Source organism: Pogona vitticeps, chromosome 1 (genome assembly GCF_051106095.1).
Source record: "Pogona vitticeps strain Pit_001003342236 chromosome 1, PviZW2.1, whole genome shotgun sequence".
Classification (NCBI taxonomy): Eukaryota; Metazoa; Chordata; class Lepidosauria; order Squamata; family Agamidae; genus Pogona; species Pogona vitticeps.
This window is the reverse complement of record NC_135783.1, coordinates 84,767,849-84,783,370: the sequence shown is the minus strand read 5'-3', so window position 1 is coordinate 84,783,370 and position 15,522 is coordinate 84,767,849. Positions and strand designations below refer to the sequence as shown.

The 15,522-nt window shown below is 40.2% G+C and overlaps 1 protein-coding gene across 10 annotated transcripts in view; it reads left to right on the top strand.

The window, feature by feature from the left end:
• Window positions 1–15,522, top strand: part of L3MBTL3 (L3MBTL histone methyl-lysine binding protein 3) — an 85,612-nt gene that overhangs the window by 22,748 nt on the left and 47,342 nt on the right. For 9 of the 10 annotated variants that reach the window (XM_020790746.3, XM_078383371.1, XM_078383373.1 and 6 more), the window contains 3 exons: window positions 8,581–8,692; window positions 12,169–12,355; window positions 13,740–13,872. In XM_020790746.3, the coding sequence (XP_020646405.3) occupies window positions 8,581–8,692; window positions 12,169–12,355; window positions 13,740–13,872 (432 nt within the window). The remainder of the gene's footprint in view (window positions 1–8,580; window positions 8,693–12,168; window positions 12,356–13,739; window positions 13,873–15,522) is intronic. The other variant, XM_078383370.1, reaches the window with a different exon arrangement.

Genomic DNA, 15,522 nt, shown 5'->3' with positions numbered 1-15,522 from the left:
AATAACTTCAAGCTATTTTAGGCTGTCTTAATTTCAGTAGTATTGTTTGTTGCTGATATTATGAAACAAACATTCCTGGCCAACTACTTGTTGATCTACTTGGTGGTTAGTTATTTCTTAATAGATTTAGATCTGTTTTCTGTTTTATTTTTGGGGTGGGGCTTATATTATGAGCATCCTGAAAAATCGTATTAGGGCTTATTTTCAGGTTAGAGCTTATTTTCAGGGAAACAGGGTATCTGTCTGTCTGTCTGTCTGTCTGTCTGTATATCTATCTATCCTTCCTTCCCTCCCATCTGGTAACCCAGGCCACTCTATGCGGTTTACATAATACCATAAAACAAAGTATAAAGACAAACAATACAAAAGCAGACAATAAAATAAAATAATCAACACAGTATCAACTCATAAAAACAATATCAATAGAACATTAAAATAAAATAAAGAATGGCGGAGGATGAACATTAGCGAATTCTGGTTATTTTAGCGCTATTATATAGGAAGGCCTATCTAAATACAAATGTTTTTAATTATCACTTAAAGGTTCCCAATGAAGGCACTAGCTGAATATTGGGTGGGAGAGCATTCCACAATTGTGGCGCTACCACTGAGAAGGCCTGGTTTCTAGTTACTGTTTTCCAGGCCTCTCTCCTGGTTCAGCCTCAGTCTGTTGCCCTTCATCCATCCCAGCATGTGTCCAGGCAGCGCTCAAGGGACGGGACAGCATCCACTACAGAAGGGTAGAAGGAGAGATAGAGCTGAGTGTCATCTGAATATTGGTGACATGAAGCTCCAAAGCCCCTGATGACTTCCCCCAGCAGCCTCATGTACATATTAAATAGCACTGGGGAGATAAATGCAGGTGGCAAATCTAATCGGCTTTTAGAATGGATGTAGTTGTCTAATGCAGAATTTTGAAGCTTGCAACTTTTATGTTTGGCAGACTAAGCAGAGTGTTCAAATCAGAAGCACTTCAGTGCTTTACAGTTGCTCTGTGCTATGTAAACAGGACTAGAAGAGTTGATTTCTTCTAAGCTGAAAAGCATCTGTAAATGTGAAATTCCCTGCGGGAATCCACAGTTGAGAGTCCACAGGGTGAACAACATCTCCCCAAGCTCCACTCTGAGGACAGTCCTCCAGGAAGTACCAGAGCCAGACCAAAGCATGACCTCTGATCCCCAACTTGGAAAGCCTCTCCAGGAGGATACTGTGGTTGACAGTATCTGTAGCCACTGATAGGTTGAGAAGGACCAACAAGGACTTTTTGACCCTATCAGTCTCCCTCAAAAAGGTCATCTTGCAGGGCGACCAGTGTTGTCTCCATGCTGTGGTGTGGCCTGAGCCCTTACTGGAATGGATCGAGGGCATGGGTCTCCTCCAGAAGTGCAAGTCTCTCCACCAGCTTGCTCATATAAGGGATCCTGGCAACGGGTCTGTAGTTTATGTCATCCACCGGCAAGTTGGGCTTTTTCCAAAATGGTCTAATGAATGTCTCCTTGAGGGCAAGGGGCACCCTGCCCTCAAGAAGAGACCCAGTGATAATTGCAGTAGCCCAATCTACTGTTACAGGCCTGAAGAAGTGGTGGCCCTGCAGCAGTCAAACAACCTGTCAAACTCAGCTGATGTCACAAGCTGTATCGGGTTCTCCAGGCAAGGCGGAGCAGTGGATGTCTCGGCTCAATCTACTGATAAAGAGGAGGAATCCAGGATCTGGCGGATGGTCTCAACTTGGTTTTTAAAGAAGACCGCAAACTGGTCACAGGAGATACTAGTGGGAGTCCTGTCCCTATGACCGATCCCAGCTAAATCGCACACAATACAGAAAAGTTTGGCTTGGTGGTTACGAGCTTCGCTTATCTGGGAAGTGAAGTAAGATTGTCTTGTAGCCTTCACTTTTGCTAGGTAGATATTAGATGCAATTTTTACGACTTTTAAATTAGCTTCTGTCAGCCTCTGTTTCCAAATGCTCTCTAGCCTTCTCCTATTCTGCTTCATCACATGTAGCTGCTTGTTATACCAAGCAGCTGGATGTGTTTGGCAAAGGAGGGGGCATTTAGGTGCAATTGTGTCAACTGCCCTGGTGGCGGTGGCGTACCAACCATCCACCAGAACTTGGACAGGAGCGCCAACTAGTTCAGCCGGTAACCCCCGCATTGCATTTTGGAAACCAACTGGATCCACTAGCCTGCAGGGCAGACCATCTTAATGAGTGCCTGCTCCCCATGTCAGCTTCCTGGCATATCTCAGCAAACTCCCCGGCCACCACATGGAACCACTATTCCAGGAGAGGGGACCAGCCAGGCTGCCACCATTGGACCAGGAATTTCCATGCCGCCACCAACAGGGGCCTCATTTCTTGGAGATGAATAGCACAGGGCAGTATTTGAATTTTTATTTGTTTTAAAAATATCTGTATAACCAAAACTATGCTGCTCGGACCCATGCAGTTCAAGGGAGAAATGTAATCACTTACCTGTGAACCATTCAATCACTTTATCCTATCTCCTCCTAGTTTCTTGTTCAAAGACTGTCTCTGTCTGTGTGTGAGAAAGAGAGGTTTCCTCTGCTTCCTCCCAGGTTCCGTAGTTTTTTTCCAGAACAAGAAGGAAAAATAGTGTCACAAAAACTAGAAGGAAACCACGTTTACAAAAACAACTGAGAAATTATAGAGGTGGAATAAATGACAGAATAATTGTCAGAATCCTACTGATAATTTGCATAAGGTTTGCATAACTTGCCATGGCTAATGGATGAGGTGCTGGAGCCCATCTTCATTGAATCTCATCAGTTAGTCACAGCAATGATCTCTTCTATGATCATGATCTCACCTATGAAGTTAAATAGAAAAGGTCTCATTGCTTTGATTTATAAAGTCTCCCCACTTTTTTAGACAATGTCCATGTATTTGGTTTGGGGATGCTTAAGGTTCATTAGTTCAGACAAAGGCTCTAATTGAGCCATTCTCTTCTCTAGAGTCTCCTGCTACTTAAACAGAGCTTGAAGAGTGACTTTTTCAAAAGTGATACATTGTTCTGCTATTTGGCAAGTCCAGCAAAAACAACTCATCCCTGTTAAAGTTGCCAACAGTCCCATTCTGTTGCCCCAACTTAATCTGCTTATTATGTGAAATGCTTTTGAAGATGAGGACATAGGGATGCAGTCTGTGCTGGATGGGATTACACTCTCCCTGAAAACCCAGGTTCACAGCTTGAGTGTATTTCTGGATTCATCCCTCAGCCTGGATGTCCAGGTTTCAGCAGTGGCTAGAAGTGCCTTTGCACAGTTAAAACTGGTCTGCCAGCTGCTCCCGTTCCTTAAGTTATCTGATTTGGCTGCAGTTACATATGTCTTAGTTACATCCTGCTTGGATTACTGTAACACACTCTTATGTGGGGCTGCTTTTGAAGATGGATTGGAAACTTCAGCTGGTTCAAAATGCAGCAGTCAGAGTTCTGAATGGGGCCACTTGTAGTGAGCATGTAATGCCCCTGCTACAACAACTGCCCTGGCTACCATTCCATTTCTGAGCCCAATTCAAGGTGCTGGTCATTATCTATAAAGCCCTGTATAGCTTGGGTCCAGGATATCTGAAGGACCACATCTTATATGAGCCTTCTTGGGACAAGATCATCAGAGGAGGCCCTCCTTGGTCCCATTGCCAGCACAGACAGGGTTGATGGGGACACAAGAGAGGGCCTTCTCTGTGGCAGCCCACAGGTTATGGAATGCTCTCCCATAGGAGATCAGGCAGCCCCCCCCCCCTTATCATTTGTCCACAGCTGAAGACCCATCTTTTCAGACAGGCTTTTAACTTTAACGTAACTTTTAAAGTGAGTCCCTGGGTGCTTGTTTGATCTTTTTTCAGATTGATAGTTTATTTTTAAAGTTAACACTTTTAAGTACTTGATATATTTAATTATTATAGCAGTTTGATTTGTTTCTAACATGTTATTTATCATGTTTTAATTTTATTTGCTTTAACTTTATGAGTCAGCTTAAGTCCTCTTCTGGGGAGAAAGGCAGCTTGTAAATGAGATTCAATTAACAAATATACCACCACCGCTGCTGCTGCTGCTGCTGCTGCTGCTGCTGCTGCTGCTGCTGCTGCTGCTGCTGCTGCTGCTACTACTACTACTGCTACTACTACTACTACTACTACTACTACTACTACTACTACTACTACTACTAATAATAATAATAATAATAATAATAATAATAATAATAATAATAATAATAATAATAATGAAAAATCAATAATGTCTTATACATGGATGACCTAAAACTATATGCAAAAAGTTCCATGGAGATAGAATCACTGCTGTGTAGGCATCCTTCAGTCTTGAGAGACTATGGTAACGTGGTCTGAATAGAGGTCTCGGAACAGTGTCTAGTGTGGCCGAGAAGAAGGCTAATATGAGAGTGACAATCCCTTCCACACTGAAGACAAATACAATCTGTCCCCTGTCCAGCTCCCTGATTTTGCTGGTTTTGGGACTGCCTCTTTGCCTTGGCCTGCTGGACAAGGGTCTCTTCGAAATGGAGAGGCCATACTGCATCGCCTGCCTCCAGGCTGAACGCTCAGATGTCAGGGTTTCCCATCTGTTGAGGTCCATTTCTAAGGCCTTCAGATCCCGCTTGCAGATATCCTTTTATCGCCGCTGTGGTCTCCCTCTGCGGCGATTTCCCTGCACGAATTCTCCATACAGGAGATCTTTTGGAATCCGACCGTCAGCCATTCTTACAACATGCCAAGCCAAAGTAGAAGTTAAATCACTGCTAAACACAGTCCAAATATTTAGTGATGATATCAAAATGAAATTTGAATTAACAAAAGTGCAGCTCTGTCTGTACATCGTAGCAAGATCCAAAACTAGATGGAATAGAGATTAAAAAAGGCAATATTATAACATCACTATCAAGTGATGAAAACTACAAATATTTTGGAATAATAGAAGCAGATAACATCATGCACACGAAAGTTAAAGAACTGACAGAAAGAGAATATCAGAAGACTGTGGAAAATCTTAAAATCAAAGTTAAATGGTTGAAATACAACCAAAGCCATAAACAATGGGCCATTCCAGTAATTAGATACCCAGCTGGAATAATAGATTGAACTCAAAATGTATTTGAAGGATTGGATCAGTAAACACAGAAACTAATGAACATGCATCATACACTACATCCAAAAAGTGATGTGGACCGATTATATTTACCATGAAAAATCAGAAGCTGTGGATTACTGCAAATATAGCAGGTAGTAGAGGAGGAATAAAGAAGCTTAAATAATTATACCAGTACAAGCAGAGAAAAAAATACTTAAGGCACTGAAAATGGAGAATATTTTGAAAACAACAGAAACAAAAGCTCAATATGAGAAACAACAATTTGAAAATAAATTAAACAGCTGGAAAAATAAACCACTACATGGACAAAACCTGAAAAATATTGATGGAAAGCATAATCATAATTCAACATGGGCGTGGCTATGTGGGGATCCTTAAGAAAGAAACCGAAGACTTGATCTTTGCTGCACAAGAACAAGCATTCTAAACCAATGTGATTAAAGCTAAAATCCAAGGAATTAGTGCTAACAGCAAATGTTGACTCTGCCAAGAAAAAGATGAAACTGTGTCACACCTCATCTGCGAATGTCCAAAGATTGTACAAACCAATTCCAAAGTTCTGCATGATAGAGTGACAAAGTTAATGCACTGGTCATTATGCAAAAAATATAATTTGCCAGCCTCAAAAAACCCATGGGAACATCAGGTAGAGAAGGTGTCAGAAAATGAGGAAGTCAAGATCCTATGGGTTTTCCAGATCCAAACTGATAGACATCTTGAACATAACACACTAGACATAGTAGTAATAGAACGAAGAAATCCAGATCATTGACACTGCAATTACAGGGGATGGCAGAGTTGAAAATAAAGAATTGGAAAAACTAACAAAGTACAGAGACTTGGCAATCAAAACATCTCGCCTCTGGAAGAAACACACTTCAGTGATCCCCATAATCATTGGGGCTTTGGGAACAATATCAAGAAATTTTGCACAGTATTATGAGCAGTTGCAGGTCTGAGAAATCACATCATCAGGGCTACAAAAACAGGTAATATTAGGAACATATATACTGTGTTGATATTTAACAGATAGGTTTTTGGTTAATACCAGTCAATGTTTTTTATAATTTCGACTGTGCCTCAAGTTTTTGAAGAAGAAGAAGAAGAACATGTGCCATCATGTGAATTTTGACTTGTACTGACCCTGTTTAGGGTTTTCTAGGTAGAGAATATTCAGAAGTGGTTTACCCGTTCCTTCTTCGGCAGCATCCTGGGACAATGCAGCTGGCCAAGGCCACGTAGACTGATTGTTCTGGGAGGCACAATGGGGAATTGAACTCCTAACCTCTGGATTCACAGCCAAATACCTAATTCGCCGAGCTATACTTTTTCATTACTTTCTATTATTTCCATTACTTTTGCTAATGTGTAACAGAACAAATAACTGATGAAGTACGATGTTTAAAAATTAAAAAGTTTTTTAAAATAAGACATAAGACATAAGAAATTTATTTGTCATTGCGCTCACAAGTGGGTGCAACGAAATGAGGTGCTCTTCCCCAAGGTAAAACTGGACAACACTACAAAAAAAAAGTTAAAAAATGCCCTAAAATTTGAAAATAAGTTTAGTTAAATAACAGAAAACTAATATATAATATAAGAAGCAGTTAAAGAAAAATAGTGGGGGGAAATCCATCTAAAAGACAGGAAAATGCCCTAAAATCGGGGGCAAATGCACCCAAGCATTTTACACATGTATACTACAAGCAAAAACATACAATAAGTAAAAAATTGCTTGATGAAAAGGTAGCAGTATCAACCCTTTCCTCCCCTTCTGAAATCCTGGGGAAAATCTGTCTTCTGAAGATATTTGTTTTCCAAAACCTTCTCCAAAGTAGATCACCTATTTTACAAATAGATACATACACAAGCACACTGTTGGTTCTATCATAGGTCTCTGTTCTCAGGAAGGAGTTCACAATCTAAAATTCAACTCAATGGACATAATGAAGGTGCATGCAGGAACATGCGCCTTTGAAACATTGTGGGTGACTCTCACAGAAATATTGTGGGAAGCCCTTCTTTTCTTGCATGGAAGAAGGAGCAGGGACTAGTTTGAAAGATCACTCTAATCTCATATGTATTTTGAGGGAATGATACAATGTGTTGTTGTAATGACCACTAGATGGTACTGGTGTGCTGCATTTTTGCCTTTTACATTTTTTGCTTCACTGATTTTACTGTTGTTTAATTAAATAATCTTGTTTTCTTTTTCTGTCCTATAACACTTTCTGATTTCATTCAGGTAAAGGAGAATTTGGAAACTGAAGAAACCGGGTGCTTAGCTGAGCTCTGTAAAAGCTTTTTCTCTTCAAGCCCAGTTCATGTTGACACTTAGCTGCTCCTTTCCCCATATGAATTCCGACATACACAGAGTGAAACTACATTGACTATTTACCTCACAGTTTGTGTTGAATTTTGTATGGATAATATTAAAATAAAAACCACTGACTACACAATGTAATGCTAAGTACAGGGAAGCTTTATATTTTTCACTGGGGAATCATCTTTTTTTTTTAACCAGTAGGGAATAGTTTAGAGATGGTCTAGGGCAGAGATCCCCAACCCCTGGTCTGCAGACTGGTGCCGGTCCATGGCCTGAGCTGGGCTGGGCCATGGAGACAGACCTCCCACCCCCCTGGCATGCACTCCCCCCCACAGCCCCTTTGTGCGTGTGTGCACCAGCAACCACACAACTGCTCCCCACCCTGCTGTGCATGCGCGTGAGTGCTGCACCGCCGTTTGCGCATGTGCACAAGCGCCATGCCACCATTTGCACATGGTCTAAGGCATGTCAGTAGGTGTGCTATTACTGTACATCATTTCCATTTGACTGAGTGCTTGTTGTCTCCTTTCCAAACAATTTTTACAACATTATGTTTACCAGAGGTAGCACTGTGTTAGATAAGTGCTGTGTCACTTTGGAAAAATAAAAATTAAAAAAGAGGATGAAAATTTCTGATCTTGATGGTTCTTTTCATAATTGTTAGAGCTTTCTGCCTCTGTGGACTCCTGGAGCACAATATTTGATCGTATTTAGTGTGGACAGCTGCAGCAATTTCACCTCCCCACCCAAAAAAAAGCAGGGGAAAATGCCAAACCAAATCGGGGGGCCCTCCTCATTTTGCCATCCTGGCAAAGAGGGGTGAGCAGCTAAAAAAAGGGAAAAGGTTATTGCATGGAGAAGAGAAGCTGTACCAGATAAAACAAATGTTGATGGCCCAGCAACTGTTTCTCAGTTCTAAGCAATCCGACTAGTGAGAAAGATTAGTTGAAAATCATAATACTTTCTTGAAGAAAACTATGCTAAGGAATGAGATATTTAGGAAGTCAGGTATTTGCGGTGCTATACCTTACTTCTTTATGTATTTAACATATGCAAGAAATTGCTCAGCAACATGGAAAACAAAGATAAAAGCTTTGCTTTTCTCATTTTCTCTCTTTAAAATTTCAGTTTCGTGTGAATGAGTTTGGTGCCCTGGAAGTCATCACTGATGAAACTGAAATGGAAAGTGTCAAGAAGGCCACAGCTACCACAACTTGGATGGTGCCAACAGCTCAAGAAGGTCAGAAGACTGGTGCCAATTATGTTTCTACATTGTCACATGTGTAGAAACCAAGTGGGAAAAAAATTGTTGAATGCCAGTGATTATATATATTTTCGGAGAGTCTGGTGCATTTTGCTACTACTTTATAGGCCTTCCTCAGGAAGCTAGTCAAAATACAGATCTTGTGTTTTGGTGGATTTCCCTGAGGAATGCCCTAAAATGTATAGGACTGCGCAAATTAGAAATACACAACTACTGCCATTCAGAGGTTTTTCCGTCTTGGTTTCTGTTTCAGGGAATGCCTGTGAACGTTGGTTTATTACCTATTGTGCATCCACATACATACAAAAATGAAGTTATCAAATTGTATAAGTGAGAGGAAAAAATAACCTAGTTTTCTAAATCTACAGTGCAGCCTGTTACACACTTTTCCTGCACAGTTCCTGTTCTAAATAAATTGAAATTGAATTTGCATAGGTCCTGAAACCCAAGCTGCATGTTACGACACCCTGTTTTTTTAAAACCCACTAAATTGGTTTATTGATTTTTTTATACCACCCAATTAGTGTGGGGCACTACTATGCAAGTAATATAATAGTCAAATCTATGCAAGTAATATAATACAGCAAAACAAAACAAAACTATGCAATAAAGTAGATTAAATCAAAGACAGCATAAAGCCAGTGAACAACATCAAAACAGAAGATAGGTGGCAGACACAAATGGGCAAATTCATGAGACGATGCCATGGAAAGCTTGAGTACAAAGCATTGTCTTCAATAATCTTGTAAAGGTTGGAAAGAAAGGGGTCCAGGGGCAGCTCAACTGGAAGCCCATTCCAAAGGGCTGCTGCCACAACTGAGAAGGCCCAATTCTGGTGGAAATCTTTCTGACCTCAGTGTGGCAGTCTGTAGGACCAAGGCCTGTGAGTTGCTGGTGGTGTGGGTGGATGTTCTCAGGGAAAGGCACTCTGCTAGGTAACAAGGTCCCAAATCATAGAGGGTTTTATAAGTTAAAATTGGGGAGGGGGATCGGCCTGTAGAAATGGGAATGATGTTGTTACAGCCATGATAAAAGCTGTGCTTTCTCTCTCCCTGTCTCTCCTTCCCCCCAAATAATGCTTATTTATGCTGTGAGATAATCCTTTGGGTCATTCAGAGCTCTCTTTCCAGTGCAAATAGGTCTTGGGAGGGGGTGAAGGAAAGCAAAAATCATTTTCCTGTCATCTGTGGTCTGAGTTTTGATCAAGACCCTACTACCTGCAGTTCCAACTTGAAGAAAGCAGTCAGATGTAATGCAGTAACAACTTCAGTGAGTTTATCTCCATGTTAGCAGGAGTCATATTGAAACTTGGAGAGTGCTATTAAGGATTACTGTTTGCATGAACTGTACAGGTGCAGTTTGTTACAAGCCATTCATAAGACCACAGCACTGAATTTTGATTAAACAACTTGTGTGAAAAAAGTTCACATCAGGGGTGATGTTCCCATCAGCTTCACCAAGGTGGAGGCTGTTTCTTCAAATTTGCCAACAAGACAGCCTGAGTGGAAGCTGCATTCCCAAGGGGGAGGAGAGTATTGTCATACATTGCTTCTTCATTGAGATCTCTGCGAAATCAGACATTGGGTTATATTCTGTGCCTGCACAGCCATCTCAGAACCTTCTAGGGCCTAATAGGAAAAAAAATTTTTGACACACCCTCCAAACTACCACATGTGCTCCCTGCTTCCAGAGCACTCCTCAATTCATTTTTCCCCATTTGGGGGAGTAAAGGTTACTTACTAAAATGATCTGTAAACTTTGGAAGGGAAAAAGATTTTCCCAAGTCCCCAGAAACAAATTATGTCAAGCAATGAAAATCCAGTGTATAAGAAATGGAAGAACTAAAAGTTAAAAGGGTAACACATGTTAAAGGCCTGGCAGCTAAGAAAGGCTTATTTTGTTACGAAGAATCAAATAAAGGCGACACTAAGCAAATTGCTCTTAGAATGTAATTTCACACATTCACCATTTCACAAACTGATCAAAGTACCATCTCTCCAGTATAACTGTCACATAGCAAGGCCAAGTCATAATCATGTGTTCATGAGCCCATGGGAAAATTTCTATCTTGAGAACTAGACAATAGTACTCATTAAGTTTCTGTATGATTGCCTTAGATGATATTGGACTGAATCCAGATGTGCCCTTCTGACCACTAAGTTCTAGTAGACACTCTGCTCTGGAGGCCATTTTTGTTGATGCCTCCTTTCCACCAGCGGTCCTTTGCACCATTTCCCACAGTGGTCTGGAGCGTCTGCCAGTTCTCTTGAGCAGAACGAGTAGAGGAGATTGACAGGATGCTGCAGGGAAAAAACTAAGTTAGTGAAACTGTATTTTTCTTCCTCCAGTGGTAACTCTTGATGAGGAAGGTTTTCTTCACTGCAAGTCTGGATCCAGCCCAGTATCTTACATAATAATTCTAGAGTAGTGGTTCCCAACCTTTGGTAATACAGGTATTCTTGAACTGCAACTCCTAGAAACCTTCACCACCAACTGTGCTGGCCAGGGTTTCTGGGAGTTGCAGTCCAGGAACACCTGAGTTACCCAACTTTGGGAACAACTGTTGTAAAAGATGGAAAGGTAGTTAATATAGTTAGCTAATTTTAAGCACTAAAACTTGCAAATAACTGGGTTTAATGTTATGAATCAAATAGTTATTGTGTGAAGAGTACAGTGGTGCCTCGCTTAACGATTTTAATTGGTTCCAAAAAATTCATCGCTATGGGAAAACATCGCTAAGCGAAACGTGTTTTCCCATAGAGATGCATTGAAAACCGGATAATCCGTTCCAATGGGAACGGATTGCCATCCTTAAGCGAAAATCGCCATAGGAAACATCGCTAAACGAAATGCGGTTCCCCCATTGGAATGCATTGAAACATTTTCAATGCATTTCAATGGGGGAAGAAAAAAAATCACCAAAAATTCAAAAAGAGTCAGAACGAAGCCAGATTTGGTTAACAAAGGGTTTATTAAGTGCACTAACGATTTCAAGCACTCTAAACCCTTTTAAACAATTTAACACTTTTAAAAATAGCGAAAACGGAGCTGTCAAAAACATCGCTAAGCATTACAGGGGAACCTAATCTGTCATCACTAAGCAAAGCAAGGTCCCGAACATCGCTATGCGAAATTCCCCCATTGGAAACATCGCTAAACAGAGCGCAAGATCGCTCCTAAAACCTCATCACTAAGCGAACACATCGTTAAACGAGGCAATCGCTAAGCAAGGCACCACTGTATTAGTTGAAGCCCTTAAAAATTAGTAGATGTTCTACCAAGCTGAGCTTGAAACTTCCTAAACCTCTTGGGAAGTCTGATGTTCTTAAAGCTGCAAAAATTGGATGTAATCAATTCCTGCAAGACCTCTACAATCTGTATTCTACAACGGCTTTTTTTTTTGACTTGGCATGATCTACACATATGTCTGATATTTTTTTACCCCTATACAGTCCCAAACACTCACTGCTCTTTGCACTGTGTAGTGTTCTCAGAGAAGACAGATGGACCTTCAAAACTGAAGGAAACTGCCAGTGTGGATGGGCTTCCTTTCTGTGAAAATTGCCTTCATTCTGGAACCACGGGGGAATTTGTAGCTGGAGCTTGCAGCCCAAGGTGTGTCCCTCAAGTGAAAAACAGGTAAGGGTGGACCTAATGCGTGCAAAATAATTTGATCTCCAGAATAGTGTGATACCTTGTGTGCATGCTGCTACAGTATAAGTGAACACTGAGTGAGTAGGAGAGAAATTAAGCTACATGGTGAATCAGATGACCTTCGAAGTAAAATACGTCTTCTATTTTTTAGCCTGTTTATTGCTATTGTAGCCTAACTGCCTGGAGAGAGAAGAGAAATGGAAACAGTATTATTTTGTAACTGTAATGAGGACACTGAAGATTCTGTTAAATAAAACATGGTGGATGCTATCTAGAATTATTTAAATCATTGCGCTTTGCCAGATGCTTCATGCAATGAGGGCATTTATTTTCTATCTCACTGAAACAGTAATTTTTTCAAGTTATTGCTAGCTCTTTTATGCTATTCTGTAAACTTACAGTACATTTCTTCTTAGAAGTAAGCCCCATTTCCTGCTGTGAGTGGGACTTACTCAAAGGTAAGTGTGCATAGGATTGTTGCCTTAAGCTTCACATTTGAAATCTGTCTTGGTTAATATCTTTGTTTTTATATCGAAGAAGCCAGACAAAACTCTCACTTAGCAGACAAAATTCTGCTCTTTATGAGATTATTACTCTAGGTAGTGTTGCAATAAATTACTATGCATATTTGTTCAGGACGTATGTTGGTTTCGAAATAAAAAACTTTTTTTTAATTGGTGATTTTAGTCAGGACTTCTCTTTCAATAACAAATGTAGTTCAGCTCACCTTCAATGAATAATTATTGCAGGGCTGCATTCATTCTGGTCTGTGTAAATTGCAGCAATTTGTTTTGTTTGGTTCTTCCTCATTCTCAGTTAATAGTTTTCCGTTCACCATTTCACCACTTTGCAGTGTTTCAGTTTATTATTTCAGTTGCAATCATCTGCATTTGTGTTTGTTAATTATTTTCTTTTTTAAAAGACACTCTAAAGTCTTGAAATAGTTCAAAAGTGCTTTAGATTACAACCAAGTGCCTATTCAGCAGATGCTGCCAGTGTTTCCATTTGTAGCTTCTGTAGGAGAGATGGACAGAGTTAAGACCTGTGGGATCACCCAGAGATCCACCATTAGATCCTAACTTAACTTCTGCCCATCCTTTTTCTACAGTATGTATGTATGTATGTATGTATGTATGTATGTATGTATGTATGTATGTATGTATGTATGTATGTATGTATGTATGTATGTATGTATGTATGTATGTATGTATGTATGTATGTATGTATGTATGTATGTATGTATGTATGTATGTATGTATGTACACTGTAGCAACTATACTGTATATAGTTTTAGCATTTCTAGTGACCAGTTTTGGCTCTTTTTAAAATTTAGTTTTCAAAATTGGTTATTTTGTTATTTTTATTATAGTTCAAGAGAGCAAAAGGAAGACAGAGTATCAGAATTCACCAATGAAGACCATTCCAAGGGAAATCAAAAAAGAAAAGCTAGAGTACCTTCCAAAGGGGAATGTATGGAAGATGGAGACAAAAAGGACGAAACAGTTAGTATGGCCCAGTTGAGGGGCTTATAAATTAACTTCATCTGTAAATCTTTCTTGCCTTCAGAAAGTTCCTATATTTTATATCTTTATGTGCTGTTGCTTGGAATCATAAGAGAACTTGTGGTCTAGATGGGCGGGATAGAAATCCCATACATACATACATACATACATACATACATACATACATACATACATACATACATACATACATACATACATACATACATACATACATACATACATACATACATACATACATACATACATACATACATACATACATACATACATACATTTTAGAATAAATAACATTTGAATGGAATTCTGTCAACTACAAAGATTTTTTTGTTTAAATGTGGCTAATAGATGTCAACAGTTTGTGATAAATCACATGCTAAAGATAAGTTTTGAAACTTCCTTCAGACACCAATTTGCATTTCTTAATGATGAAATTAAATAACTAACAAAAAGGCCAGTGGCTAACAACAAGGCCAGTGCAGGTGATGGCATTCCAGTTGAACTATTTAAAATCTTGAAAGATGATGCTGTTAAGGTGCTACATTCAATATGCCAGCAAGTTTGGAAAACCCAACAGTGGCCAGAGGATTGGAAAAGATCAGTCTACATCCCAATCCCAAAGAAAAGCAGTGCCAAAGAATGCTCCAACTACCATACAATCGCACTCATTTCACATGCTAGCAAGGTTATGCTCAAAATCCTACGATATAGGCTTCAGCAATATGTGGACCGAGAACTCCCAGAAGTACAAGCTGGATTCCGAAGAGGCAGAGGAACTAGAGACCAAATTGCTAACCTGCGCTGGATTATGGAGAAAGCCAGAGAGTTCCAGAAAAATATCTACTTCTGCTTCATTGACTATGCAAAAGCCTTTGACTGTGTGGACCACAGCAAACTATGGCAAGTTCTTAAAGAAATGGGAGTGCCTGACCACCTTATCTATCTCCTGAGAAACCTATATGTGGGACAGGAAGCAACAGTTAGAACTGGATATGGAACAAGTGATTTGTTCAAAATTGGGAAAGGAGTACGACAAGGCTGTATATTGTCTCCCTGCTTATTTAACTTACTGTATATGCAGAAAACATCATGCAAAAGGCTGGACTGGAGGATTCCCAAACTGGAATTAAGATTACCGAAAGAAGTATCAGCAGCCTCAGATATGCATATGATACCACTCTGATGAGGGTGAAAAATGGTGTGAAGCTCAACATCAGTAAAACTAAGATCATGGCCACTGGTCCCATTACCTCCTGGGAAATAGAAGGGGAAGATATGGAGGCAGTGACAGATTTTACTTCCTTGGGCTCCATAATCACTGCAGATGGAGACAGCAGCCATGAAATGAAAAGACGCCTGCTTCTTAGGAGGAAAGCAATGACAAACCTAGACAGCATCTTAAAAAGCAGGGACATCACCTTACCGACAAAGGTCTGTATAGTCAAAGCTATGGTTTTTCCAGTAGCAATGTATGGAAGTGGGAGCTGGATCATAAAGAAGGCTGACTGCCGAAGAATTAATGCTTTTGAATTGTGGTGCTGGAGAAGACTCTTGAGAGTCCCCTGGACTGCAAGGAGAACAAACCTATCCATTTTGAAGGAAATCAACCCCGAGTGCTCACGGGAAGGACAG